This window comes from Aethalodelphis obliquidens, unplaced genomic scaffold, assembly GCF_003676395.1.
Source record: "Aethalodelphis obliquidens isolate GAN/ISIS:26980383/991018 unplaced genomic scaffold, ASM367639v1 scaffold42, whole genome shotgun sequence".
Lineage (NCBI taxonomy): Eukaryota > Metazoa > Chordata > Mammalia > Artiodactyla > Delphinidae > Aethalodelphis > Aethalodelphis obliquidens.
The window spans coordinates 10,419,816-10,445,992 of record NW_020837986.1 but is presented as its reverse complement, the minus strand read 5'-3'; the positions used below and the strand labels follow the sequence as shown (position 1 = coordinate 10,445,992).

General features: G+C 48.1%; 1 protein-coding gene across 3 annotated transcripts in view; it reads right to left on the bottom strand.

Moving 5' to 3' along the window:
- Positions 1–7,016: 7,016 nt before the first annotated feature.
- The window catches only part of UQCC1 (ubiquinol-cytochrome c reductase complex assembly factor 1), a 91,054-nt gene continuing 71,893 nt past the window's right edge, over positions 7,017–26,177 (bottom strand). The window contains exons 9-11 of one of the 3 annotated variants that reach the window (XM_027078472.1): positions 18,246–18,323; positions 11,938–12,051; positions 7,017–9,070 (exon numbers count right to left, since the gene is read on the bottom strand). In XM_027078472.1, coding sequence (XP_026934273.1) covers positions 8,936–9,070; positions 11,938–12,051; positions 18,246–18,323 — 327 coding nt within the window. In that variant the 3' untranslated portion in view covers positions 7,017–8,935. The remainder of the gene's footprint in view (positions 9,071–11,937; positions 12,052–18,245; positions 18,324–26,177) is intronic. The other 2 variants (XM_027078473.1, XM_027078474.1) reach the window with 2 other exon arrangements.

Here is a 26,177-nt window from a genome sequence, read left to right as displayed (position 1 = left end):
TCTGCTTGGCTGTCTTTAAGTATCTAGCTGCACATCAGTGTATATTTACCTGCATGTGCATCTGTGTATGTTCTCGTGTATGTGTCTGGGTGCATATCTGTGTGCATGAATGTCTGCGCGGCAGGGGTGGTCTTTGACCCTAACGTTGGACTGTGGTACGAAGTGTCTGTACAAGGGAGCTCAGCTGAGAGGGGCAAGGATGGGAAGACTGAGTTGAAAAGGGCTCCAAGGGATCCCGGATACCCTGATAATAAAAGCGTATAAATCAAATGAAATCCCCCAGGGCTGCAGGACTGTCCACCCGTCCTATGGGCTGAGTGGGTAAAGGGCAATGGGAGGGCAGACAAGTATATCCTAGCCTTGGGGCTGAGTCTAGGGATGGGGACCCAGGGTAACGAGAGCCATACAGATAGCTAAGCCCAGACCCTGGATGCAGTGGGTCGGGCATAGCCCCCTTAATAACTGTTATTAAGAGGAAGAAAATTATTTTCCTGTCCAGGGGGTGTGTCAGGCGCCTGCCTGGCATCATTCTGCTATCCTAGGGGCCATTTAGCCTTGTCTGTTCTTTCTTAGAAGCTGAGTGGCACCTGGGCAGGTGAATGACGTGTGGAGCTGGTGGGAGCAGAGGCTGGGCTGCAGCCCTTCAGTTGCAGGCTGCTCTGATGCCAACACTGCCACACACCTTTACTGTGGCACCTCTGGGTCAGGGGAGACAGGATTCCTGGGAGGAGCAGCCAGGGCTAGTAGGGGCGCCAGAGTGTGCCTAAATCCCTTGAATGAAGGCAAAGTGACCTAAGAGCCTGACACAGGCACAAGTCGTGGGGATTCCCAGAGACTGGCTCGAGCTGGGTATTAAAGGATGAGACAGGTTTTGAGACGTGCAGGGTGGAGGGCTGGGCGTTCCAGGCTGGAGGGGCAGGGGCCTGCCTCCTGAAGGTGTTGCAAGCAGCAGTGCAGGGAAAGGGCTGCCGGAAAGGCCGGCTGGAGCCACACCCTGAAGAGGGCCTTGCTGAGGCCGAGCGGTTGGCAAGATCCGTCGAGCGGTATTTTAGGATAACTTAGGAAGCAGGCCCCCGGGGGCAGAGTGGCCCAAAGCAGGAGTCCCAGAAACAGCCCAGATGGTGTGGTTGGCTGTTCTTGAGCGCCACACAGGCCTTCAGGAGGCCACACTGGCTCTGGAACTTCATGGGTGAGCCAAACAATCACAACTCTGAGTCACGGTGGCGTAATCTGTAAAATGGGACCAACACCATCTCCTTCACCAGGTGGTTGTGAGGAACAAGTGGACTACTCTGTGTCAAGTGCCTGACTGAGAGGACGAGGAGCTCAGTACATGCTGAATTTAGAGCTTCTCCAGCCATGAAGGGGCAGGGGCTCAGTGACGGCCTGACGGCAAACGAAGCAGCACCACGGAAGCTCCTTCGGGTCCGTCTCCGGCCTCTTCCAGACCAAAGGCCAGCCCTGAAGGTGAACATGGCCCTGGGCCATGTCAGGGGAGTGTGGCTCTGAGGTCTGGCCTCTCATCCCAGCTCCCAGGAGTCAAGGTCCTCTCTCCACTCTGCATACACAGACGAGCACTGGGCAAGTACGATCACAAGGAATAAGGATTTTGGCATTCTGCTTTGGAAAGGTGACTGTGTCTGGGTCTACACTGTAACACTGTAACGATGGGGTCTCACCCTGTCCCCCACGTCCTTCCCTCCACCCCCTCTACCCATCCGTCCACCGTATTCCATCCCACAGTGGGAGACCTGTCCCCACTCCCCATGTTTCCATAAGGGGAGAGAATTCCCACTCCACTCTCCTGGAGGGGAAGGGTGAGAGGACCACTCCCTAAATCCTCACAGGCTTCATCCTCCCCAGAGGAGGGGAATGGCTTAGCTGATTAGTGGCTTAGGGAAGGAGCTGAGCTCAAATATTTCTGGGTTTCTCTCTCTCTCTCTCTCTCTCTCTCTCTCTCTCTCACTCTTGGTTCTGCTGTAGGCAGAAGTAGCATATTCTCCATTGATCTACACTGTAAAATTCCACAGGAGGTTCTGTCCCTGCCAGGGAGAGAGGTCTGCCCCTTTTTTGGGGGCGGGGGGCGTGATGTTTATTTGGGGGAGGATATTATTAAGTCCATTTGGCCCAAAAGCAAAAGCTACATTCTCCAATCCGCTTTATCAGAAATACTGGTAAAGCCCCCATTTTGATGTCCATGTGTCTGTCTCTTATTTTTCAGTTCATTCTGGACTTGGGAGGGGAAGAAGACATATTAGCCATTGATCTCTTAAGCCCCCAACATTATTGATCCAGCCACGTCTCCCTCCCCATCCCCTCTCCCTCTGCCCATTCAGTCCACCCAACATATATCTAATGCTTACTGTAGGCCAGCACTGTGGTCCCAAAGATGAGTAAGACTTAGTCTGTGCCCTGGAGGAACTCAGTTTAGTGGGGAAGGCAGACTCAGAAATAATTATAAGCCACAGAATAAGCCGAGGTATAAACCAGTTGCTTGGGGTTTAGAGCTCATGAGTCATTCTGGAAGCTTAGAGGAACCATGTTCCACCCTCCACCCCCAATTAGAGTACAGCCCTGTTGTAGGCTCTTTCTCAGATGGTGACTGGGAGGTGAAGGAACTGTTTCTGGCCACAGGCAGAGAGAAGAAGAGGGAAGAAGCAAGCCGCACAGGTCAGTGATTCTGGTTCCCGACTGTGAAGACTTGAGTGAGCCTCTCAAGGCTTCGGCCTCCCATCTGTAGAGCAAGAGGCTGGAGGTCTCCAAGTCCCTTCTAGTGCTCACATTGTGTTCTATCACTTTTTGATGTAACGGGTCAGTGCTTGAAGATTCCCTTCCCGGAAATCCCCGGCCAGGATCTCCAGGACCTTTTCTCGCCTCGTCAGAGGGATGGAGGCCCTTGACTTGGGCAGGGTCTGGGCCCTTGGGCTCAGCAGCGTGGCTTGAGGGAAGTCCCCTGGAAGCCATAGAAAACTTGTGAGGGGTGGTTATCACCAGGGCGGAGTGAGGGGGTAGAAGATCATGGCCAGGGGCCTGAGGTCTGGCCTATCCTCCCTAAGGCCAAGTCCATGGTGTCAGTGGTCAGGGCACAGTGGGATGCAGTGGGAGAAGGCTGAAGGGGGCAGAACCAGGGTAGCAAGTAAAGGGCTGCTCCCAAGGGAAGAGTTCACTTTGGGACTGTCGGGTTCTTGGCCCACAAACTGCCCACTCCCCTTCCTTCCCCACCTCACCCCAAGCGCTGATAAACTCTAGGTTCCCCGGGCATGGAGACCAGTGTGAGCTCCCTTCCCTCTGGGCCCTCACCTCAGAAATCACTTGCCCCCAACCTGTCCTCCAATCTCTGGTCTCAGGAAAGGCTTCCCTCCTCCCCTCCAAAGCCAGGCCCTTGTTCTCCAGACCAGGCTTCCACTTCCAGAGGGATCTAACCCTAATTCCTCACGTTTGAGAGACGCTTCCTACTCCACTCATTGTTTTACACTTAATCAGACTCCTCCGCACCCCCATGCACATCTTCAGTTCTTTCCTGTGCTGAAAACACCTGCTCTCCTATCTCCTGCCCGATTCTTCTTCGTTTCTTCTCATCTAGGCACCTCCCAAGATACCACAACTGTTGCCATAACCTGCTCTCAAAAGTCTTGTTCTTGGGGCTTCCCTGGTGGCGCAGTGGTTGAGAGTCCGCCTGCCGATGCAGGGTACACGGGTTCGTGGCCCGGTCCGGGAGGATCCCACTTGCCGCGGAGCGGCTGGGCCCGTGAGCATGGCCGCTGAGCCTGCGCGTCCGGAGCCTGTGGTTCGCAACGGGAGAGGCACAACAGTGAGAGGCCCACGTACCGCAAAAAAAAAAAAACAAAAACGTCTTGTTCTTGGAAGAATCTAAAGCCCTTAAGCTCCACCCACTTACCCCCGGTCCTAAGCTCTGCAGCACACAGCCTTAAGAGCCTCCTCCTCCTGGAAGGGTCCACCCACACCGCCCACGCCTGGCTTTGTGATTCTGCCTCCTACGCTGGTTCCTAATCTCTTCCTACCCCGTCCCCACCCTCCCCCGGTGGATGCTTTCTCCCACGCCCACCCCACTCCCTTTTCTACCCTCCACATTTCATCTCTGGGAACTCATCCAGTTTCATGACTTCAAGTGTCCCTTCTATACCCAAGACAGGGCCAAAGTCCTTGGCCCCGAGGTCATCATCATCCACCAAGGTCCAGGCCTGCCCTATGCCCTTGCCCTCCCTGATGCATCTTCCGTCAGACCAGCTCCCCATAGACACAACCAACATGCACCAAAGAGGTGGGGTGGGGCTTGAAGACATGAGACTGGTCAGCTTCGCTATGTAAGTGGTTTCTTGCACCGGTAAGTGGTTTCTCCTCAGTGGACCTGCTTCCCTAGTGCATCATGGGGGCAATAATCCCTGCCCCATCTCATAGGATAATGTAATTAGCACCCGAAAAAAACCACAATGCAAAGAAGATTCTTCTTTTCACGCTCCTGTCTTCTGCTAGACATCACCATCTCCCTGCTTCCAGGAGAGCCCTGAACAGCTTTCTTCAGGCTTCAGGTTCAGTGAGGCATCCAGTCCTGACGATTTTATCCCCTGCAATGCCTCTGGGGTTTGAACTTCCTCTGAATTTCTACAATCGCTCCCAGGCCTTCAAGCCTAGATGGCTAGAATCCTTCCTGACTGCACCCATCCACCCTGCACGCCGCTGTGCACCTGCACTCCCATCAGGTCACAGTCCCTGCCACATGCAGCGTTACCCAGGCTTCCCTGAGCCGTGGCCCCATCTGGATCTCGGCAACCTTTTCTTCCCTGGCAACCGACTCAGCTGCTCCACTCGAGTCTGAAGTTTCCTGCTCCGTGCCGCGGATCCTCACTTCCTATTTTTCTTTCCAGCTACCTAAACCTTGCCCATCCTTTATGTTCCAACACCTCGAAGGCTTTTCTGAACCTTGAACCTGAACTCCCTTGTTCTGACTTTTCCTGTTAGTATGTGTATGCGCCCACAGAAGCCCACATGGCTGGAATACTGCTTTAGTTTTCCTTTTACTTTTTTTTTGTGTGTGTGGTACGCGGGCCTCTCACTGTTGTGGCCTCTCCCGTTGCAGAGCACAGGCTCCGGACGCGCAGGCTCAGCGGCCACGGCTCACGGGCCCAGCCGCTCCGTGGCATGTGGGATCTTCCCGGACCGGGGCACGAACCCGTGTCCCCTGCATCGGCAGGCGGACTCTCAACCATTGTGCCACCAGGGAAGCCCCTCCTTTTACTTTTTAATGTAGCACAACTGACTCTTTCCCCATCTAGTACTCCTTTTCTAGAACTAAAAGCATTGGACTTGGGTGTCAGAACCGCCTGAGTCCGCATGCAAGGTAAATCTGGGCTTCCCTGAGCTTCAGTCCCCCTCAGCAGTAACAAGAACTTATTAATAACACTTACCTCACAGAACTGTCACTGAGGATTAAATGAGATACTAACTGAAAACGCCAAGCAGCATCTGGCGCAGAACAGAAACACAAAAAACACTGGCTGAAGTGTAGCCTGGGCTTTAATCTCAGCTTGATGTAAGAAAGCAATACTTGCAATTTTTAAAATTTTACGCAAATCTGAAATCTTAGGGGTACTGTTCACAACATTGTTCAGTGTTTCTCATTTTAAGACCCTATAAGGAAAACATTTGTTTCTTCTGATGAATAAGTATAATTCCTTTCATGTGACAATGGGAAGTACATAACCTTCAGCCTGTCTCATTTCTGCCTTTGGCTTCCAGGGAGCTCAGAGCAAGGTTTTATACTCAGTTGCAGATTTCCTCACTGACCTGTGGGAAGCAGTGTGGGGTGGGGAGAGAGCAAGGGCTCCAGGGATGAAGATGAGGGCTGGGCACTCTAGGCCCCTTCTTACCCTGGTTCATCTTCCAGGCCTCTCTGAGCTGTAGTCCCGTCTCGTCTCTTGTGTAAAGGGGATAAGAATCAGAACAATACCTGTTTTACAAAACTGCTGCGAGACAATGCACACCTGAGATCACACTTTATAAATTGCTGAAAAAGTCACGTGAAAGTTGGTTATTAGCGGGCTAGGTTTTCTAACCTACCAATACTTGCATCTTATCTCCTTTTTTTTTTTTTTTTTTTGCGGTACGCGGGCCTCTCACTGTTGTGGCCTCTCCCGTTGCGGAGCACAGGCTCCCAACGCGCAGGCTCAGCAGCCATGGCTCACGGGCCCAGCTACTCCGCGGCATGTGGGATCCTCCCAGACTGGGGCATGAACCCGCGTCCCCTGCATCAGCAGGCAGACTCTCAACCACTGCGCCACCAGGGAAGCCCTTATCTCTTAAACTGTGTTTCAATTGTTTTGCAGTTTTTACACCTGTGTCTCTTAATTTGCTGTGATCCTTTCTGGACATATACAGAGTACAAATAAAGTACAAAATTATTCCTAGAGAGCAATCTCCCTGAGAGCAAAGAAAACACGTCTTTCACTTGTTCTGTATAATAACAATTTGCAATAGAAAAACGTTTAGCTAGAGCAAGAACATCTGGCTTTCCTTCCTATTCGAAGGCCAAAGGAGGTACTTCGTACTGAATTATTAAAATAAGCTGAACTGTAGTACAGACTGAGAGAATGGTCCAGAAAGGGGCTTTTTGTTGGGCTTGTATAGATAATGATTGGTGATTTAGTCATTCATTCCTTCTTTCATTGATCAAAGCTTACACTGATGCCTACTAAGGTCCAGCCATGCTGCTGGACGCTGGAGAAACAAAGGCGACTGATCCAAACACCAATGCCCACTCTGAAGGTGCTCACAGTGCAGGATGGAGAGTGGGTATGTAAAAAATAGTTCCTCTGGAGAACACTGCCTGGGGTGAACAGGAGAGGGTGGTATTAGGGGACGTGTGTAATTTCTTTAGTCAGAAGAGCGGACAGGATCCCAGGCAGAGAAAACATACAGGGTCGTCTCCTCAGGTAACCCCAAGTGGTTCAGTTGCTCAGAAAAGAAATGGGTTAGAGACTCAAAAAGACAAACAAGGATCAAACTAAGAAAAGCCTTGCAGCTTCCAAGGAGTCTGGATTTTATTTTGGGGGGGCGGGTGTAGTCAGTGAAAGATGCCTACGGGCAGGAAGTGAGGGCTTCGGGACATCACAGACATGACAGATCGACTGGCTCTTTGAAACATGGCTGCGTGTCATAAGTTGCAGTGTTTGGTGATTACTCTTCTTATGGAGACAGGACTTGGCTCTGCAGGTGGGGGCTGTCTGCTGCTGGAGGTATTCATATAGGGCCCGTATGAACATAGGCAACTGGGATGTTGAGAAACGGCGTCAAGTTCTGGACCAGGGCTGGACTAAATGACCGCTAACGGTCCTTCCAATCTGAGATGCCATGATTCTAAAGCAAGCCCGGTAGCTGAACTGGTGCTGCAGGCTGGGATCTGTGGCTGGGGAGCTGCCCTGGGCAGCAAATGGGTTAAGGCTCAAATAACTTTTATATATAAATTAATGTGTAGAGTTGAGAGCCAAATCTGTTCCATTAATTTTTCCATCCATTCCAGGAGCAGTTAGGTACACACTGTAAAGTTTATTTTGGTGCATGGTATACTTCACTCCATTAAAAATAAATTAATCAGCAAATTCCTGCCTGGCCCAGCTCTGGTTTATGTAAATAGTGCCCAGCTGTAATGAGTTACAAGGTGTTATTATCTCACACACACAGGAGGCTTCACTCTAGAGCTCCTTGTGCAACAAAAGCATCTTAAATAAACTCAGAGAAGGTGGTTTGATTTGTAATGTTTTCACAGAAGTGAGATATACCTCACCCTTATAGAGTTTCTTTATATGACTCATTTTATAGCAAGTTAAATGAAGGAAGTTTGATGGGGGGAGGGGCAATATGGTTCTCCGCCCCCTTTCTTCAATTTAAAGAAAATTCCCCCAGAGATGACCCACACTCAGAGGGAGGAGGGGACTGGTCCTCAAGTGCCCAGACCAAGGTGGCTCTGCAGCACATGCTCCTCGAGTTGGGAAGGGGGTGGAAGGCTGGGCACGGGGCTGGGTCCTGGGGCGGAGCAACGAAGCCAGGAAGAGTGTGTTCTCCTCTTCTCCCCTTCTCCCCAGTACCTCGTATAAGGGGGAGCCAAGAGAGGAAAAGGCAGCATGTTCCTCACCCAGTTCAATGGGAGTGTGTGTGACAAAGGGACCTTCCTCTTGAGGCCTCTTTCCAAATGACTCAGGATGTGACAAGCCCCCTGGCCATAGAGGCCTCCTGGGTCCCCAAGGTCGTGGCCTGGAAGGCTGTACCTTGGCCAGAACAGTGACATCTCCATGAGCTGGAAGCAGAAGCAGCAGCAGAGACCCCCCTGAGCCTCTCCGCCTCCCTGTCTCTAACTGAGCTGGGCAGTGCTCCTCAGCTCGTGGCATCCACCATCCCAGGTAAGTTTCTAAAAGACCCAGGAATAAAGAGCCATGGCAGAGAGAAGTCTCTGTTTCTTTTAATGGCCAACTCAACCCCACAGCTCAACGCCGGAGGACAGAGCGTGGTTACCCGTCTCGACTCAGAAGCATTACAAACTGCTCCTAGGCCACAGTGGGCCCTTGGCGGGGGAGGGGGTGTCCCCTTTCTAACCTACCCCCATTCCCTTCTGTGGCCTTTGGGAAAAGCTGTCAATCGCATGTTTCCTAGAGGGGACCTGGGGAGTGTGGGCAGGGGAGCTCTTTCTCAGGGCTTCTCTTGAGGGAGAGGACACCTTAGAAGGGCTAAGGGTTCTCCCAGCACCGTACCCCACCCAATCAGACTCCTGGGTGTACTAAGAGGAAAATCAACACAAATGGGGCCAGGTATTTGACAGATGCTTTTCAAAGGTCAGTTCAGGCCACTTCCTGGGCCAAACAGCCACCTCTCTTCTGGCAGTTCCTCAGAGCTAGTTGGCCAGCTGTTTGGAGGGACCAGCCCATCAAAGACCCTCGTCGTTGTAAGTTGGGGAATGGGGCTTCAGGATGCTCTGAGGATTCTTCTCCACTAGAGGGCGCCAGCTCACCTCCCCTGTCAGAAGCAGATCCTCACCGTTCATGGAGTCCAGGTACTGTATCTGCAATCAGAACAGGAAACAGGAAAGGGACAAGGGCAGGATGGACGTGAGATGGCACAAGGGACCAGCCTCCCAAAGGAGAGAACGGGGCGGGGGCACGAGGGGCTACTGACCATCCCAGCTCCCAAGCCTGAGGCGGGTGGGGGCGGGGGGGCACGGGTAGTGGTCTCTGATCTCCCGGATTATTTCATTTAAGGGGGTTCGAAGAAACAAGTCACTAAGGAAGCTTTCTCAGGCTTTAGGGAATTCCCCATTGTGCCTCTGAATGGACAAATGTCTGACACACAAGCCCTGACTTTGTGGACCAGAACTGTGTGTCTGATTGCCCATTCAGGGTAGCGATGTTACCCAAGGTGAGCCAATTCCCTTCTCTGAGATTTAAGTTCCCTTGTCTGAGAAAGGGGCCCATAATAGTAACATGTACCTCACAGGATGAAGGACACTGCTAGTCACTGGAACTTAAAAAAAAAATGTGTAGGCTTCTACTGTCCTCTAGTGGGCCCTGACCCCATGGTTAGTGGGCCCCAGCTTCACCCCTCTAGGATGACTGAGGGAGTTTATCCCCCTGAACAATGCGGAGAGGGGACACCTGCGATGGAGAACAGGAGCAGCGCAGGGAGGTGTGGTCGGGCAGTTTTGCAAGAGGCAGGTGCTCTAACAAGTGGCAAGTCTTAGGCGATAAAGGCCACCTCTGGGAGGATTCCCAGGCTTCTGCTGGTAAGGAGATGAATAAGGACAAATGCTTTCAAGTGCACAGGCAAACTCTAGGGCGAGAGCTGGATCAGAGCAGGAGTCAGCACTGGATTCAGAAAGATGAGGCTCCATTTGAGGGTAAGAAGGCAACTGGGGGGAAAGGAGAGGTGGCAGGAGTCCAAAGTCCTCATCTTAGGCCTTGCATCGACTCCCTCTTCCAAGAATTCCTTCACTTCCGCTGCTTTGTTTTTAGGCTGCAGACCCTCACACTCACCCCCAGTCTCTTACACACACCTCAGGTCTGGATTTCCACATGGCTCCAGTGCAAGGAGGTCAACTGACCTGTTATCTCATCTAAAAGCCACTCCTCTTTCCAATTACTCCATTTCTGTCCTTAATGCCACCACTATGCCCATCTCCTGGGTTGAAAATCTCAGCATGATCTCTGACTGGGCCTCAGGCCATCTACCAGACCAACTGGCATCATGGCCCAGGACTAGCCTCCTGGCCTTCCCCGATCCACTCGCTCAGACTTAGTCCCTCCTTTCTTTAGCCTTTCATAGACTCTGCTCCTGCCTGTATACATTGCAGACTGACTTACTCCAGGGTTAGCCTTGTGCCTGACTGGCTTCCTTGCCAAATCATGAGCTGGATCCTTGAGGGCAGGACTGGGTCTTACTAATTTCTGCTTTCTCAACAGAGAGGCTGGTAGAATAGGTGCTCAAAAGGTTTGCTGACAGAACTGGGTCCCCATCAGAGCTCGCTGCTTCCCTAAGAGCTCCATCACTGTTTTCCTAGTGCCTGCCTCTCACTGGGGCCATCTGGGCCTTCTTATTGGTGTGGCAGCCCCTTCCTTCAGGGCCTTCAGAGAGGTCCCAGCTGTGCCCTTGTTGTGGCCCCTGGCACAAGCCCACCGCGGCAGATGGAAAAGTTGGGCTCGTCTCTCAGAAAACACAGCATTTGCTCTGCCAGTTGCTACTCCTGTCTGAGGGCGAGTCGAGTCAACAGTGTGAGTCTCAGAATTCTCTGTGGGTGGGGTCCTCTGGCCACAGTGCCTTCTTCCCGGATCTGGCAGATTTGAAGAACGGTCAAACAGCAGTCCTGGCTTCTGGGGTTCTCTACCCTCTGAAGAGCCTTAGTATGTAGTTTTCCAGTAATCAACCAGCTGGGCCTGCTGGCCCTGTCTTCTCCTTGGAGCCAGAGCCTGGCCTTCCCTCTCCTGGCCGTTGGAGGCTTGAAGGCCGTGACACAGGTGAATAAGAGAATAACTGTGAGGTGAGGCCCCTTTGGCTCCAGGGGCCAGGCCCGTGAAGCAAAGGTGTGACTCATGGGACAGCCTGAGCTGATGAGCGGTCTGGAGCAGCTGAGGCCTCTAGTGGCTGCATGAATCACCCAGCTGGGGGCTCTAGACCAGCTGCACAGCCTGACTCACTGGGAGACCCTGGGAAAGCCTACATGTGCCTCTTCCCTGCCACTCAGCTCTCCCTCATCTATAATGTATGGATTTCCCATCAGTACAGGATCCGGGGGCAGAGAGCACAGGAGTGAATTCTTCCTGGGCTCGAGGAAAACTATGTAGTTAAGCAGTCCTCACCCTGGAGCTTTCTCTTAGAAGCTTTCGTGTCAGGGAGCCCTGGGCAGCCAGAGGGGTGAGGAATGAAGCAGGGGAACTCTGCTTGATGACAGATAGCACCCAGTGGGAAGAGGCTTACAGGATGTTGTGGAATGCTGCCTGGAGCCCAATCCTGTTGGAAGCCAGGAGCTGGAAACATGAATCCTGGGGCTCAGAGTGGGTACCTAAGGGGAGCTTTACTGCACCCCATGCTGCTATCTTACAGGAGGACTGTGTGCGCCCAGGATCAGTACGGCACTGCGCACACAGCAGACAGTCGAACGTGCAGTGAATGAGAGGCAACAGGTTTATAAAAGCAGCAGACTTCTCGGTGCCCTTTATTCTTCTATTCCTACCCCCTGACCCCTGACCTGGCTCATGGCTGGATCCACAGAAGGTGTTCTTGATCGGTGCCCACTGCTGACATGATCTGGTCAGAATTCCCTCAGACTGGACTCTGGGAACTCAACCTCTCATGATCCTCTGAAAGTCCAACATCCACAGACCTCAGGAAGGACCTGTTGTCCAGGAGGCTCTGGAGGGGAGGGGAAGGACTGCTCACCTGTTTCCTCACATACTCCACCAACAATTCAAGTTGTCGAGGGTCTTCACATTTCTGGTTAAAGAAGGTTCTCCAGAGGGCAGCAGCCAGCCCACGATCATCTGAAAGGACCCCCTAGAATACACAGCACAACTGTTCTTCTGGGGCATACGGCAGAGCCAGGATACAAAAGCTGGGGATACTGTGAACACGCTAGCAACACAAAATCAGCTCAGAGGGACCTTACAGATACCATGAGAGAGGAATGGGGAAGCTACTTGGTAGAGCTTGGAAGGGGTCTTCAGAGAGCATCTGGTCTGACCCCTTCATTTTATACAGGGGAAGAACATGGGACCCAGGGGGGCCAAGTGACTGGCTAATAAGGTTGATACAAAGATGGGGCACATGTCTGATGGACCCTCCTAGGCCACAACTCCCTCTACAGCCTGCCTAGGCCCAGGCAACACCTGAGAGGCAGAGAAGAGAGATGGGAGCAGCAGTGGTTCCACTGCCGTCCACAAGGAATGGGCGTGGAGTACTGTGAGTATATATTTCTTCCCAAGAACAGAGGTGAGTGTAGGTTGCACCTTCTCCCCTGGTCCAAGGACACACATCTGCAAGGCAGCTAGCTCTTTAGCAATGAGAGCCAGGTACCTTGGCCTCACTGTCACCCACCTCTGGGCTGGCTATGGCTGGCCCAGCCTCTCCCTAAGCAGAGGAACAGGCTGCTCGGCAGGATAGCCATAGGCCCCAGGGGAATGCTCAGAGCCTGTGTGTGCCTAACGTCGGCCGTCCTGGCACAGAGGAGAGAGAGCTCTGTTGGGAAGCCCAAATATCACAGAGACCTTCATCCTGGACTAGGGCCATTTTCTAACTTGGAGCTCTGAGGAGGGAGAGAGGAGGGTCTTGCTTCCTGGGCAAGGGTGACTAAAGGGAAAGGCCCTGAGAAGTTGCTCTGTCCAGGTGCCAAGGTAGTGTACGGAACCAGACAAAGTGCTGACTGGGGCTTGGAAGTCAGTTAGAAGACGGGATCAAGTCCTGGCCCTGCCAGTACCAAGCTCAGAGACGGTGGGCAATTTAATAAAGCTGAGTCTTGACCTTCTCATCTATTAAACAGAGACTAAAATGCCTGCCCTACTTACAGCACGTTTGAATGATAAGAGATAACACACAGGTGTTTTGCTAAGTGCACTATGCTAGGTACAAAGATTAGGAGCTTGTTTTGGCATGCAGCTGTGAATACAGTTGAAACAACAGTGAGATCTGGGGATCGGACCACCTGAGTTCAAATGGCAGCTCGGTCACTTGATAGCTATGTGGCCTTTGGAAAGCCACTAGCCCTTCCTGAGCCTCAGTTTCTCACAACCTAAACAAGCAAACTAAAACCTATCCCACAGAGTTGTGAGAAGAGACAATGGCCATGAAAGGCTCTGTAAGTGATAAATCATTACACAAAGAGCCAGGATCACTTATTCGATGTCATGCTGTGGTCTGGCCCCTGAGGCACTGCAATACATGAGGTCTGGCTTTAGGCCTGCTGCCAGGAAGGGCCATGTCCAGTATGGGGTACTGACAATTTGGTGGAAAAACCGTCCACCTGTCCCAAATGCCCCCTGCTAAACACCCCTACAATTCCAAGAGACTGTCCTGGCACAATGGCTGAGTCGGGAAAACCAGCTTCTTCTGGCAGATGGGGACAGGAGCCAAGGACAAGCTCAGGCACATCACTGTTCTCCAAGCTATTTGCTAACACAACAGCCTGCCTGTGTCTGAAGTGCCCTGGGCACATGCCGCAGTGCTGCTGGCAGCGACTCACATACGCTACACGAGAGGGAACACGAGTGGGAGCGAGTGTTATAAGGACTTAGAAAATGAGCCCAGAGCACAGGGCAGCAAAAGCCCCGGGAGCCACGGCCTGCCGCAAACAGGCAGCCTTGGCGATGGGTGAGATGGCTGGGAAGGGCCAAGTCCATAATCAGTCAGAAGGAAAAGGATGACTCAGAACTCAGATTAACAATGATAGCAACCTGACTGTTCCAGACTGTCAGGGCTCCTTCACACACCTGGCTCTGATGGCGAGGTATGCCAGGAAGAACAGATGCTATTACCCTCATTGGAAAGGTAAGTACACTGAGGCTTAGAGCTTCTCTAGCTAATTGGTGGTAGATTTGGAACCAGAATGCACTGGTGAGGTCAAGGGATGATGCTGACTGGCTCTAGTCAGGATGCGGTACCTGGTACAGAGTGGGAGTGCAACACAAGTGGCTGAATAAATCAACGAACCCAACTTCTGCCTTCTTTCCACCACATTTCTAGTAAGTCAGTGAAAACAAACTGGTCTGAGAGAGGAAGTGGGAAAGAAAAAGGGGTGCCTAGGAGGCAAAAATTAGTTTGCATAGCAATTTTCCCACAATCTACTGGGATGCCTACTTGTTTTCCCTCACGATACAAAAAAAGCATCCTTCAGGAAATTGAGACACCTAGATCTAGAGTAACTGAGAGGCAGCCAAAGGGACTGTCCTGGCCCCGGAGGACCCTGGTTATAGTTAAGAGTTTAAAGTGGTGGAGCCTCACTCAGTGAGGGCTGATCTGACACCACTACGTGCTTAGCACGATGGTAAGAACACAGAGTCACAGTGATACGGTCACAGCTCACAAGCAGCTTGCCATCTAGTTGAAGGGACAAAGCTAGAGCACATCAAACAGCAGCACAGAATTAAATCCTGGAGAATGAACAAATGCTAATCTGTACAGGAGACTCTGAGGAATAGTCAAGACATGGTTGGTTCCTCAATCTTCAGTCTTAGCGTCTATGAAAACTCCTCAGAGACCTTCCCAGTCCACACTAAGTACACCCACCCCATTATTCTCTATCACTGTGCTCTATTTGTAATTAGATATTTATTTGCTTGTTTACTTATTTACCGCCTGTCTCTCCATTAAGAGATAAGCTCTGGTAGGAAAGAATCAGACCATGTTTGTTTTATTTACCAGCATATCCCCAGTGCATCACACATGGTTGGCACTTACTCAATACCTGTTAAATGGATGGATGGATATTGAAATTCAGGGTGAAAAACACAGACCTAGAGAGGTCAGGGAAAGCTCTGTGGAGAAGGGGGCCTTAAGAATGGAGACTATTTGGAGAGCTACAGGACATTCTAAGCAAGAGAGAATAATATTAGTTCACTGAACATTTACAGAGAGAATGCCTACCAAGTGTGAGACCCTGAAATCCTCAGGTTCAAAGCTGACAGCCTCAGCTACTGCCCCCCACACCTGGTTGTCCAGGACAGCCTCAATCAGACACGGCTTATCTGTGGAGCAGTGAGGCAAATCGTCTCACTCAGAAAGAAGGCTACACACTGGAGGGCCATGGGAGATAAAGGTGGACAGGACATGTCACAAATGGGGACAGTTCACAGAAGGCCTGCAAGTTCCATGGAGGAATTTGGACCTAATGTAGTAGAAAACAGGAAGGTTCCAGAAGTGTTCAGCGTTGGGGCACAATCCAAGCAAGATTCTAGGAACAGGGTGCTGTAGAGCAGCACTTGTCCAATTGAACTTCCTGTGATGATGGAAACAATCTACAGCTGCACTGCCCAACACAGTAGCCACTACTAGCCCCAAACAAGTACTGAGCACCTGAAACGTAACCCGTGTGACTGAAGAACTGCATTTTCAATTTTAATGAATTTAAATCAAAACAGCCACATGTGGCTAGTACTGGAAAGCACAGCTCTAGAACGTTGTGACTCCCAGTGTGGCCTGCAGAATGGCTGCACGTGCCCTACAGCTCGTGGGCCACGCAGAATCGCAGGCCTCACCTCAGACCTGCTGGGTCAGAATCTGAATTTTACCTAGGACTCCAGATGATCGGCATGCACACTAAAATATAAGAAAAGCTGTTCCAGAATTATACCTTTAAATTACCTGGGGAACTTCTAAAACTACAGATGCCCACCTACAGTTAAATCCAGAACTTCTGAGGGACAGGGCCCAAATAATGGTATTTCTAAAGTGTCCCAGGTAATTAGTCTATTTCCCAAACTTTCCCACTCTGAAAAGTCACCTGGTGTGCTTGTTGAAACACCAGGCCCCACTCCCACTGAACTGGAATATATATATATATATATATATATATATATATATATATATATATATATTTTTTTTTTTTTTTGCGGTACGCGGGCCTCTCACTGTTGTGGCCTCTCCCGTTGCGGAGCACAGGCTCCGGACGCGCAGGCCCAGCGGCCACGGCTCACGGGCCTAGCCGCTCCACGGCATGTGGGATCTTCCCGGACCGGGGCACGAACCCGTGTCCCCTGCATCGGCAGGCGGACTCTCAACCACTGCGCCACCAGGGAAGCCCTGAATTGGAATATTTAGTGCAGTTCTCAATAATTAGATTTTAAAAGCACCCCAGGTGACTCTTGCACTCAAGCATGTTTCTAAGATGGCTCTCCAAGATGGATTTGGCATGGGGGGACAGAACATCTTTATTAATGTGGGTAAAAGGAAACAACTGAGCCATCTGCAATAAAGACCACAAACAAATGTTAAGAGAAAGAAAATTATATTTCTTCAATTCTAAGCCTCATTCTTTTATATACTGTAAGGTTTCTGAAATCAGAATGTATCTAATTTAACAACTGATGCATAGATTTAAGCAGTGTTTCTCAATTCCCACCCCACAAAGCTCATATTGAATTAATGATGTATGCAGTATGCAGTCTTAATTGCTCTCTTATAACTGAGGATATTTAGTAGACTGGGAATTGGGAAACCTCAATTTTAACTAGTCCTATGACCCTAAGCAAATCATTTAACTTAATTTTTTTGTAAGCTCATGTCCTGGCTTTAATTATTATCTACAGGCTGATAACATTTCCTCCAGCCTGAACTCTAGTTTCTTACTTTCATCCTTTATGCATTTCTTCCCTTCTTCACTCTTCACCTGCCATGTGCCAAGCCCCATGCCAGGCAACAGAAATACAGAGTAGACACTGTAACTACACAGGAGAAATCCTCACCCAGTGGGGTGACAGTTAATGCTAATGCAGCAAGTGCTGTGGAGCCCAGGAAGGGCAGAAGGCCTTGGGCCTGGGGGGGAAGTTCTTGGGCCTGTGTCCCAGAAGGGGTGATGCTTGCATTAAATCTGCAGGTAACCACAAAATGAATAGAAAAGCACATGGTTTGTTAAAAAGATGAGGTATGATGAATCCTGGTGGTATGCATACAGGTTCATTACACCATTCTTTTGCCTTTTCCATGTGTCTGAAATTTCTATAACAGTTGAGGAGAAAAAGATGAGAGAGATGCTACAACATGGATGAATCTTGAAGACATTATGCTAAGTGAAATAAGCCGATCAGAAAAGAACAAAAACTGTACGACTCCATTTACATGAGGTACTTAGAGTAGTCAAAACCATAGAGACAGAAAGCAGAAGAGTGGTTCCTAGGGGCTGGTGCAGGGGAGAGAATAGGAGAATAGTATTTAACGGGTACAGAGTTTCAATTTGGGAAGATCAGGAAAAGTCCTGGAGATGGATGGTGGTGATGGCTGCTCAACAATGTGAATGTACTTAATGCCACTAAAATGTACACTTAAAAATGGTAAATTTTATGTTATGTAAATTTTACAATAAAAAATGAGATAGATCTAAATGTTCTCATGCAGAAGGATACCCAAGATATATTGCTCAGTGAAAAAAGCAAGTTGCAGAATAGTAGTATATGCAGTGTAACTTACATTTGCATGAAGAAAATAAATACATAGGTGCTTGTGTGTGCACAGGTAACACTTGTAAGGACACCCAATAAACTATTAAGAAAGTTTTCCTCTGGGACAGAGAATTGGGCAGGAGAGGAAAGGGCCCCTTTATTTTTTATTTCAACCATTTATGCACAGTTTTATGTATTTTTTAAATGAGTATGTATTGCTTTTATAATTAAACCAAAAAAGAAGTGTGTGATTTGACCATGATGTTGATGTGTGCATGTCTTCCTCTCTCTGAACGCATCTGGGGCTGAGACTGTGACTGATTTGCCTTTGTCCCGCCATCCAGCACTCCACAGGCACTCAATAAATGCCAACTAGTTGAATGATCTGACCATATTACCTAGTGCTTTCTTTCTCAAGTGCTAGGCAAACTGCTGGGCACACTCATTCTAGTTGCTGAGTCAGTGAAGGTGAGGAAACAGTAAAATACTAAGCCATAATGGCAGGCAGTGATGGTGGCCCCTGAAGCTTCTCTCAGAGGCTCTCATCAAATGCCTTTGTTGGGGAGGCCACTGTTCTGCCTAAGGCTTGGTAAATAAGCTTACCTCATCATATCCCAAGATTGCCACATAGAAATTATTTGTCATAAGCATCATGTTCTTCTTCAGGATATAGGAATTAACCTACAGAAACAAAATGGCAAAAACAAAAGTATGAAAGAAAGGAAAAACCCAAAAAGTATGATTTTTGGCTCTTAACTTAGCAGAACAGAGAAAGAGGGCCCCTAACAGGTCAAACTGCCAGTCCATCCTCATTTCCCTGATCTGTCAGGATTCTCCCCAATTTGACAGCTTCTTTTAGATGCTGGTCCCAAATTATACAAAGCAGTAACTCAGTTTTATGAACTGAGCCCCAACTACGCGTCGGGCTTTGTGCTAGATACTATGAACACAAATTAAAAGAAACGTTTCTTGACTGGAGGAGCACACAGTCTAGTAAACACAGACACGTAGAAAATAATCACACTGCAACGTACTGCCTCAAATTCTATCCCAAAGGTGGTGAGTGATAAATACATTTTAGTATAATGGTCTCCACTTGGTGGGGCTGGGAAGAATTCTCTAGGAGGTAATGTTTAAGTGGACCTCAGAGGAGGAGGAATCTGACAAGAGAGGGTTGCGGGGAGGAAAGAGGACATTCTAGACACAGGGAATAAGCTGTACAAAGTGCAGGGGCAGGAAAGAAAATGGGGAGTGCCAGGGAGGGTGAATGGGCAGGAACACTGGAAATGGGAAATTACGGACATCATCTCCTCTGTCACCGGGGCTCAGAGAGGCAGATATGCTATAGTCATGCTTTTAAAGACACAGAAAACTGAGACTCAAACAGGTGAAGTGACTTGCTCTAGATCCCACAGAAAATTAGTGATAAATCCTCCAGGTCAGTCTGAATTCAAAGTCCATGTGCCTGACATTCCATCAGGTTCCTGCCTGCAGGAAGATAATTTTACTTTGGATAATAAATCAAATACTGAATGATTTCATCCTGTTGTTCATAACTGGTCTCTGAAGGAGGGCAGAAAGGAGTAGTGAAAGGATCTGGATTTAGTCAGAAAACTGGGTTCAAGTCATAATTCTGCTGTATACATAGGACGTGATCTTGGGCAAGTCAAGTAACCACTCTGAGTCTATGTCCTTGTCTTTTTTTTTTTTTTTTTTTTTTTTGTGGTACGCGGGCCTGTCACTGTTGTGGCCTCTCCTGTTGCGGACCACAGGCTCCGGCCGCGCTGGCTCAGCGGCCATGGCTCATGGGCCCAGCCGCTCCACGGCATGTGGGATCTTCCCGAACCGGGGGCACGAACCCGTGTCCCCTGCATCGGCAGGCGGACCCTCAACCACTGCGCCACCAGGAAAGCCCTGTCCTCGTCTTTTAAATGCCCCATACAGAGAGCTGGTTTGTAGAGCAAATGAATTAGCATGTACTTCATTCACTCATTCATTCATTCACTCCACAATGTACACTGAAAGCCTTGGTAAGCTGCAAAGTGCTCTGCAAATGCAAGGAATTATGAGTAATACCTTCTGGTTTGTTTATATAAAACTAAAACCAGCTCCAATACTTTATAGTCATGGACAATTTTCAAAAAGGGAAAGAGAACTGTGAAGCTCAAGACTGGAAAATGTGAGATTGGATGCAGCTGTTTATGAAATCCATGACCTTTCCCACCCCACCTTCACCCTAGGCCAAAATAGCCATCCATCCTGTGTTCCCAGAGCTTTCTGTCTACACTTCTCATGGGGGCACAACACACTTTAGAGTTGTTTTTGTACCTGCCTCTCCCACTAGTTTGTGAGCTGCTCAAAGGTCCTCTAAGAAACTCTGTCTGATGAATCTCAGCACGCCTGACACCTAGGCCAGGGCCTGGCCAGAGCAGGGTTTAAGACTGGCATGCTGATGACTGAATCCTCACAAGGCCTGAGTACCACACATAGTGTGTTCTATCCAATAATATCCTTTTGTTTGTTTCCTCTTTTTTACTGCTGAGTACCTTCCATGTTTCTGAAATTTCAGAACTGCCAAACTTCTTACTGCACCATCTTTCAGAATGGGCTAAGGTAAAAGAAGAATCAAGGAACAAGCCAGAGCTAGAGTTAATTCCTTCTGTAATGAGAGGATGGGACTACAACCCAGATCTGTTGATGCCCATCTTGAGGCTCTCCCTACTCCCATACTAGTCGTTCTCCTAACTGTGCAAGAAGAACCAGAGCCACAAAAGGACAATGTCAGAGAAGTCAAGCACAAAGGCAGCATCTCTCAGAGGTAAGCGTTCACTGAACCTGCTCAGCAGAGCTGGCTTATGTGTTGCATCAAGCCAGTAAGCTTTAGAGCTGGAAAGGCCCTCAGATATCACCTAGCTCATCCCTTTGAGGAAATGGTAAACTGAGACCCAAAATGGGAAGGGACTTGTTCTGCAGGTCACAAGAACCTGGTTTCTGGACGAACGCTTTCCCTATTTCACCATCTGCAGGGCATTTCCAGAGATCACCAACACATTAATCTGCAAATTTCAATTCCAGCTTTCCAACAAGGCTCGTTTACATACAAACATACTTTCTCCTCTTGGGATGCACCTGCATTCTGGCTGGCTACTGCCCAGAAAGAATGGAGAGCAGGAGTAGAATTCCTTATTAGCAAGGATCCTCTGCCTCCTGGTCCTATATTCTAACTCCACTGACCTATAAGCTGCCTCTCCCCCTCACCTCTAGCTAAGAGATGGCAAGCTGCCACAGCTAGAAATGGTTTTCAGATATCATCACCCAGGCTGGATTAGATCATGAAAAGGGCCCTTCCTGGAAGAGGGTGGAAGCTCCATCAGTGCAGACACATGATCTGTGGGCAACAGGTGAGGGTAAGTGAGAGCAGCTTCCTGAACTACTGGACTCGCCCTGAAGGGCCCTTCTAGCCAGCCCAGCAGCCAAGGGGAGCTGGATATTCCCTCTGGTGAACCTCTGTTGGGATCTTATTCCCTCACTTAAGCTTTTGTTTGCTGGTGCGCAGGTTCTGTGTCCTCACTGCCAGATAATTCCATATGGAGCACCCTGCCCATGAATACATAGATTGACAAACCGGATGAGAAACTCTCCCCGGTTAGCATTGGGTTGTTCTCTTATTAAACTCTTATCCTTTCCATAATGCTTTTCTTTTTATTAAAAAACCATATATAAGGGGCTTCCCTGGTGGCGCAGTGGTTAAGAGTCTGCCTGCCAACGCAGGGGACACGGGTTTGAGCCCTGGTCCAGGAAGATCCCACATGCCGCAGAGCAACTAAGCCCATGTGCCACAACTACTGAGCCTGTGCTCTAGAGCCCGCAAGCCACAACTACTGAGCCCGTGTGCCACAACTACCGAGCCCGTGTGCCACAACTACCGAAGCCTGCGTACCTAGAGCCTGTGCTCCGCAACAAGAGAAGCCATCACAATGAGAAGCCCTCGCACCGCAACGAAGAGTAGCCCCCACTCACCGCCAACTAGAGAAAGCCCATGCACAGCAACAAAGACCCAACGCAGCCATAAATTAATTAATTTAAAAAATCTATTCAAAACAAAACAAAACCCGTACATATAGCACCACCACAAGGAAAAGTTTCCTTGTATATCAGTTACTCATATTTTCCCATTTATTTAAGCTATTAAAATTCATGCAGATATTTATAAGCCATCAGGATTTAGTGACTGGTATTACTGAATGTTTAATAATAAACTAAACAGAAGAAATCAGAGGGTTAAATGATGACTGCAATTCCTGTAATGACTTAATTAAATTTTTATTGAGTACATAAACTATGATGTCATTTCTAGCCAACCATGGGTCTGCTTTCCTAGCATGTCACAGGGTGGGAGCACTCAATAGGAGGCGAGGCTAAACGAGCAGCAAGTCTCGGCCGAAATGGGGAGGGGAGCAAGGCTCATGTGGCACACTCAATAAATTATCCGTTCATTTTTAAACAAAGTCCACAAGTTATAATATATTTGCCATGCACTTTTTATGACATAATAAAAATGTTACCTTAAGGATTACTTAACACATACTACAGATGTTATAGCAGAAGCAGGCACCAGGGGCAAAGGAAACAAACATGAGCAGGCCAGGGACAGGTCCTGGAGTTTACATCCCAGGGGGACCAGCACAGTATATTGAAAAGGGAATGCAAAAATGGTCAGGGAGTGGGGCACACAAGAGTTCATGGTTACTAATCAGCAGATTAATGAATGAGACAACCAACGGGGAACACAAGTAAAGCAATAATGAATCTTGCAAGGTACATGTTTAACTAATGTAGTATTCTCAAGGAGGAATATTTGCTTTAAAGAGATGCCAGTTCATTTGAGGCCAATCCGCTGCCCTCTTTCCCCTTTTCCCTGTTGCTGCTCTTAAAGACATTTACGTGACTGCTTAACAGAGGAACCAGATTATGTGGACGGAGGGTCTGATGGAGGATCAAGTTTAAACTCCTCTGTGAGCTCCGTGAGGTTTTTCGTGATCTGTTCTTGGTCATCTTTCCTGCCTCACCTCCTCCCACCTCCCCACTTTTATCTCACCCTCAGTCAGAGTAAACTATGTGCAATTTCCACAAACATGTCATGCGCTCTTATAGCTCTCAAGCACACTGTTGCCAGGAATCCCTCTCCCTTCTTTATCCACTGGGATGCTAACTCCTTCTTAACCTCTAAGACATAACTTACAAATTATATCTTCTGAAAAGCCTCCTCTCTCCCCAGTCTACAAAAGTGTCTCAGAAACAGTTCCCATAATTCACTGTTTACCATGTGCCAAGAACTATGCTAAGAGCTTTATACATATGAGCTCACTTAATCCTTCCCAGTGACTCTCTGAGATAGGTGCTATTACTGTCCCCACTTTAGAGAAGAGGAAAGTGGTGTTTGGGAAGGTTAAGGTTATACAGCTAGGAAATAGTGGGTCAAGATTAGAATACAGAGCAGTTCAATTCCATTGCTTATCTATGTTGGAACAAACACCATAAATAATGTGGCTGCCCTTTCATATGCCCTATACCTCAGGTTACCTGTAGAGGCTGGGCGAATGCTACTACGGTCTTGGGTAAACACAATGCAGATACTCCTGATCACAATGGTTGCTAGAGATGGGCTACGAGATGGGTGATCAGTGGCCAATTACTAATACGTCATACATTTCTAGCATAAGCTAAGCCCCACTCCTGGGTAAACTGGAGGGAAAAAAGTATAATTATGGTGTAGGAGGGGAGAATGGAAGAAGGTTGGTATGGGTAACACAAGAACTGATGAGAATGAAGATAAGAATAAACTTTAAGGCTACTGAGGCAAAGCTGCTAACAGGGCTAATAAGGATTTGTTGCAATGAGTGAATGATAAAGCGTGCCTAGAGTTGCTGACTGAAGCATAAGGAATGTATCAAATTCACCATAAGGCTACAATGCAGCACAAAAGATGGCAGGTCAGGTTTTAGTTGTCTTTCTAGGGGTTAGTAATGACATCAGCAACACTCTGCAATGTCAACACCATGGGCTACACAGTCACTGCATGGCAATAAACTAGTGTACACTGAACATCAGCCAGTCTATTTTTTTTTTTTTGCGGTACGCGGGCCTGTCGCTGTTGTGGCCTCTCCCGTTGCGGACCACAGGCTCCGGACGCGCAGGCTCAGCGGCCATGGCTCACGGGCCTAGCCGCTCCGCGGCATGTGGGATCTTCCTGGACTGGGGCATGAACCCGTGTCCCCTGCATCGGCAGGCGAACTCTCAACCACTGCGCCACCAGGGAAGCCCCAGCCAGTCTATTTAAGTTTAATGTTAGAAATGAGCTCACTGTGCAATATTATATGAAATACACAGAAACGGGTGGAAGTAGACAGAAAGAGAGAAGGGCACATGGAGAGACCAAATACACATGTGTGCATGTAACTCACTCGCATTATGATTAAAAGATCTACTGAGGCTCTCTCAGCAATGATCACAAAATACAAGAAATAAAACTCTGTGTGTGCGTGTGTGTGCATCTGGTAGGTCCAGAGAAAACTGTGTTAGTACCAAGAAGAAAGAAAAGGAAAAATAATAAAATATGAAAAGATGGACAATTTCTTTTCCTTTTTTTAGAAAATGATGTGAACATATGAGTATAGCATGTTCCAGCTGTGATGAAAAGCCAACCTAAACAAGGCATGAGATAATCCTTACATCTCATTTTAATAAATCACTTCAAACTTTTAATGCACCAGAGAGGCTTGCTACATTGAAATGCCTTTAAAAATACTCTTCCTTATTAGTTATTTATTTATTTATGTGTTTTGAAAGTCCCAGTTTTATTGCTTGGGATCTGAATATTCAAGATCTGCATAGCTTGATAAGGTCCTGAAAAACAAGGTACATGGTTGTTACTTTCTCAACCTTAATTTCTAAATGGTTACAAAGCACAGGAGCCTTTTCCTCAGGCTTGGAAAATAGCAAAACAAGAGATGGCTGTCCTTGGAAATTACAGTCATTTACCCTCTTAATAAGGCATTCAAACATATCAGTAAGCCTGTAATCACCTTGAAAAGAAGCTGATGAGGTACATTAAGGTCCTGGGAAAATCAAACTATCATGCCAAGTTCATTTTCTTCCATGCCAAGACATACACCTAAGAGGGAGATAGCTCTAATCTACTCTGATTTCCGAAGTTTTTGATTGTATCCCACAGGACAAGTCTCATGCGCTGTTGTCCCAATTCTATAAACAAGGAAACAGAAGCTCGAAAATGCTAAGTTATTTGCCCCAAAGTCACACCCTGCTTGTGTGCTAGCAGTGTTGGAATTTTTATCTCCGCTGGTACCTAAATCTAGTGTCTTCTCTACACTGTCACACCTTTGTGCTTCTGATAAGTCATACCAGAAATGGAGAATCACATAAGCAAAAATTGCTAATTTCAGTATGATGGAAAACAAAAGTAAAATGGAAATGACCCTGAAGTGTTGAAAAATCACCCTAGAAACTGAGATGAGATTCAACAAGGTCAGATGCACAGTAGCATGTCTAGGCCAAAATAAATAAATAAGTAACAGGATGAAGGAAGGGTCTGACTATGTGGTCATAATTAAGACCTAGAGCAAATCCCTGATCATGAGCTGATAAATGAGAAATGTGAGAAGGTAATCATAATTGAATACATCAAAAGAAATGCAATATACAAAGCTCAGAAAGTTTTCCTTCCTCTATTATTGTAATAGTCAAGAGTCTTTGTTTTAGCTACAGTACTTAATAAACATGAAGAAACCAGAAGAATTTCAATGAAGAATGTCAGACTGGAATGATCACATTGGGTTGGCACTGGTCACAAGCCAGGACAGTCGGCTCTATGGCCAACAGAAACACCCAGAGGCCGTTCCATGGGTTGGCCTGTTTGCTTACATCATCAGCCTCAATGGATCAGTAGATCTTGCAAGTATTCTGATACTGTCTAAGGTGAAAATCACTCACTCTCTCAGCATCCCCTCCTTATAGAGCCTTCCTACTCCTCTCCAACTCCATATGAGTTAGTAGGCTGCTGATCCTAGAACCATGTCCCTTCATCACAGAGAGGGGCCCAGAGTCCAAGCTAATCTAATGAGATTGTTTCTGACTAGAAACATCCAAAGATAAAAGACAGCTAAAATTGGATCATCCCAAAGAGATTACTAAATTCCTATTACTAACACTAGGATCCCTGAGCTTCCTTGTATCTTTCCTTCCTGAGGCCTGCTGTTAAACTCTCCTTTCCATTCTGTGAGCTTTAGCTAGCCCCCAATGAACTCCTTTGTTTGCTTAAATTAGCTGCAGTCTCTGTTGCTTGCAATCAATGGATATACTGTCATTCATCAACTCAATAAAACCTCTCCATAATAATAACATTAGCTAACAATTAACATTTGTTGAATGCCTACCATGTGCCAGAAACTATATTAAAAACTTTATATGTGTTATCTCTTTAATTTTCACAATAATCCTAAAAAGGGGGTGTTACTG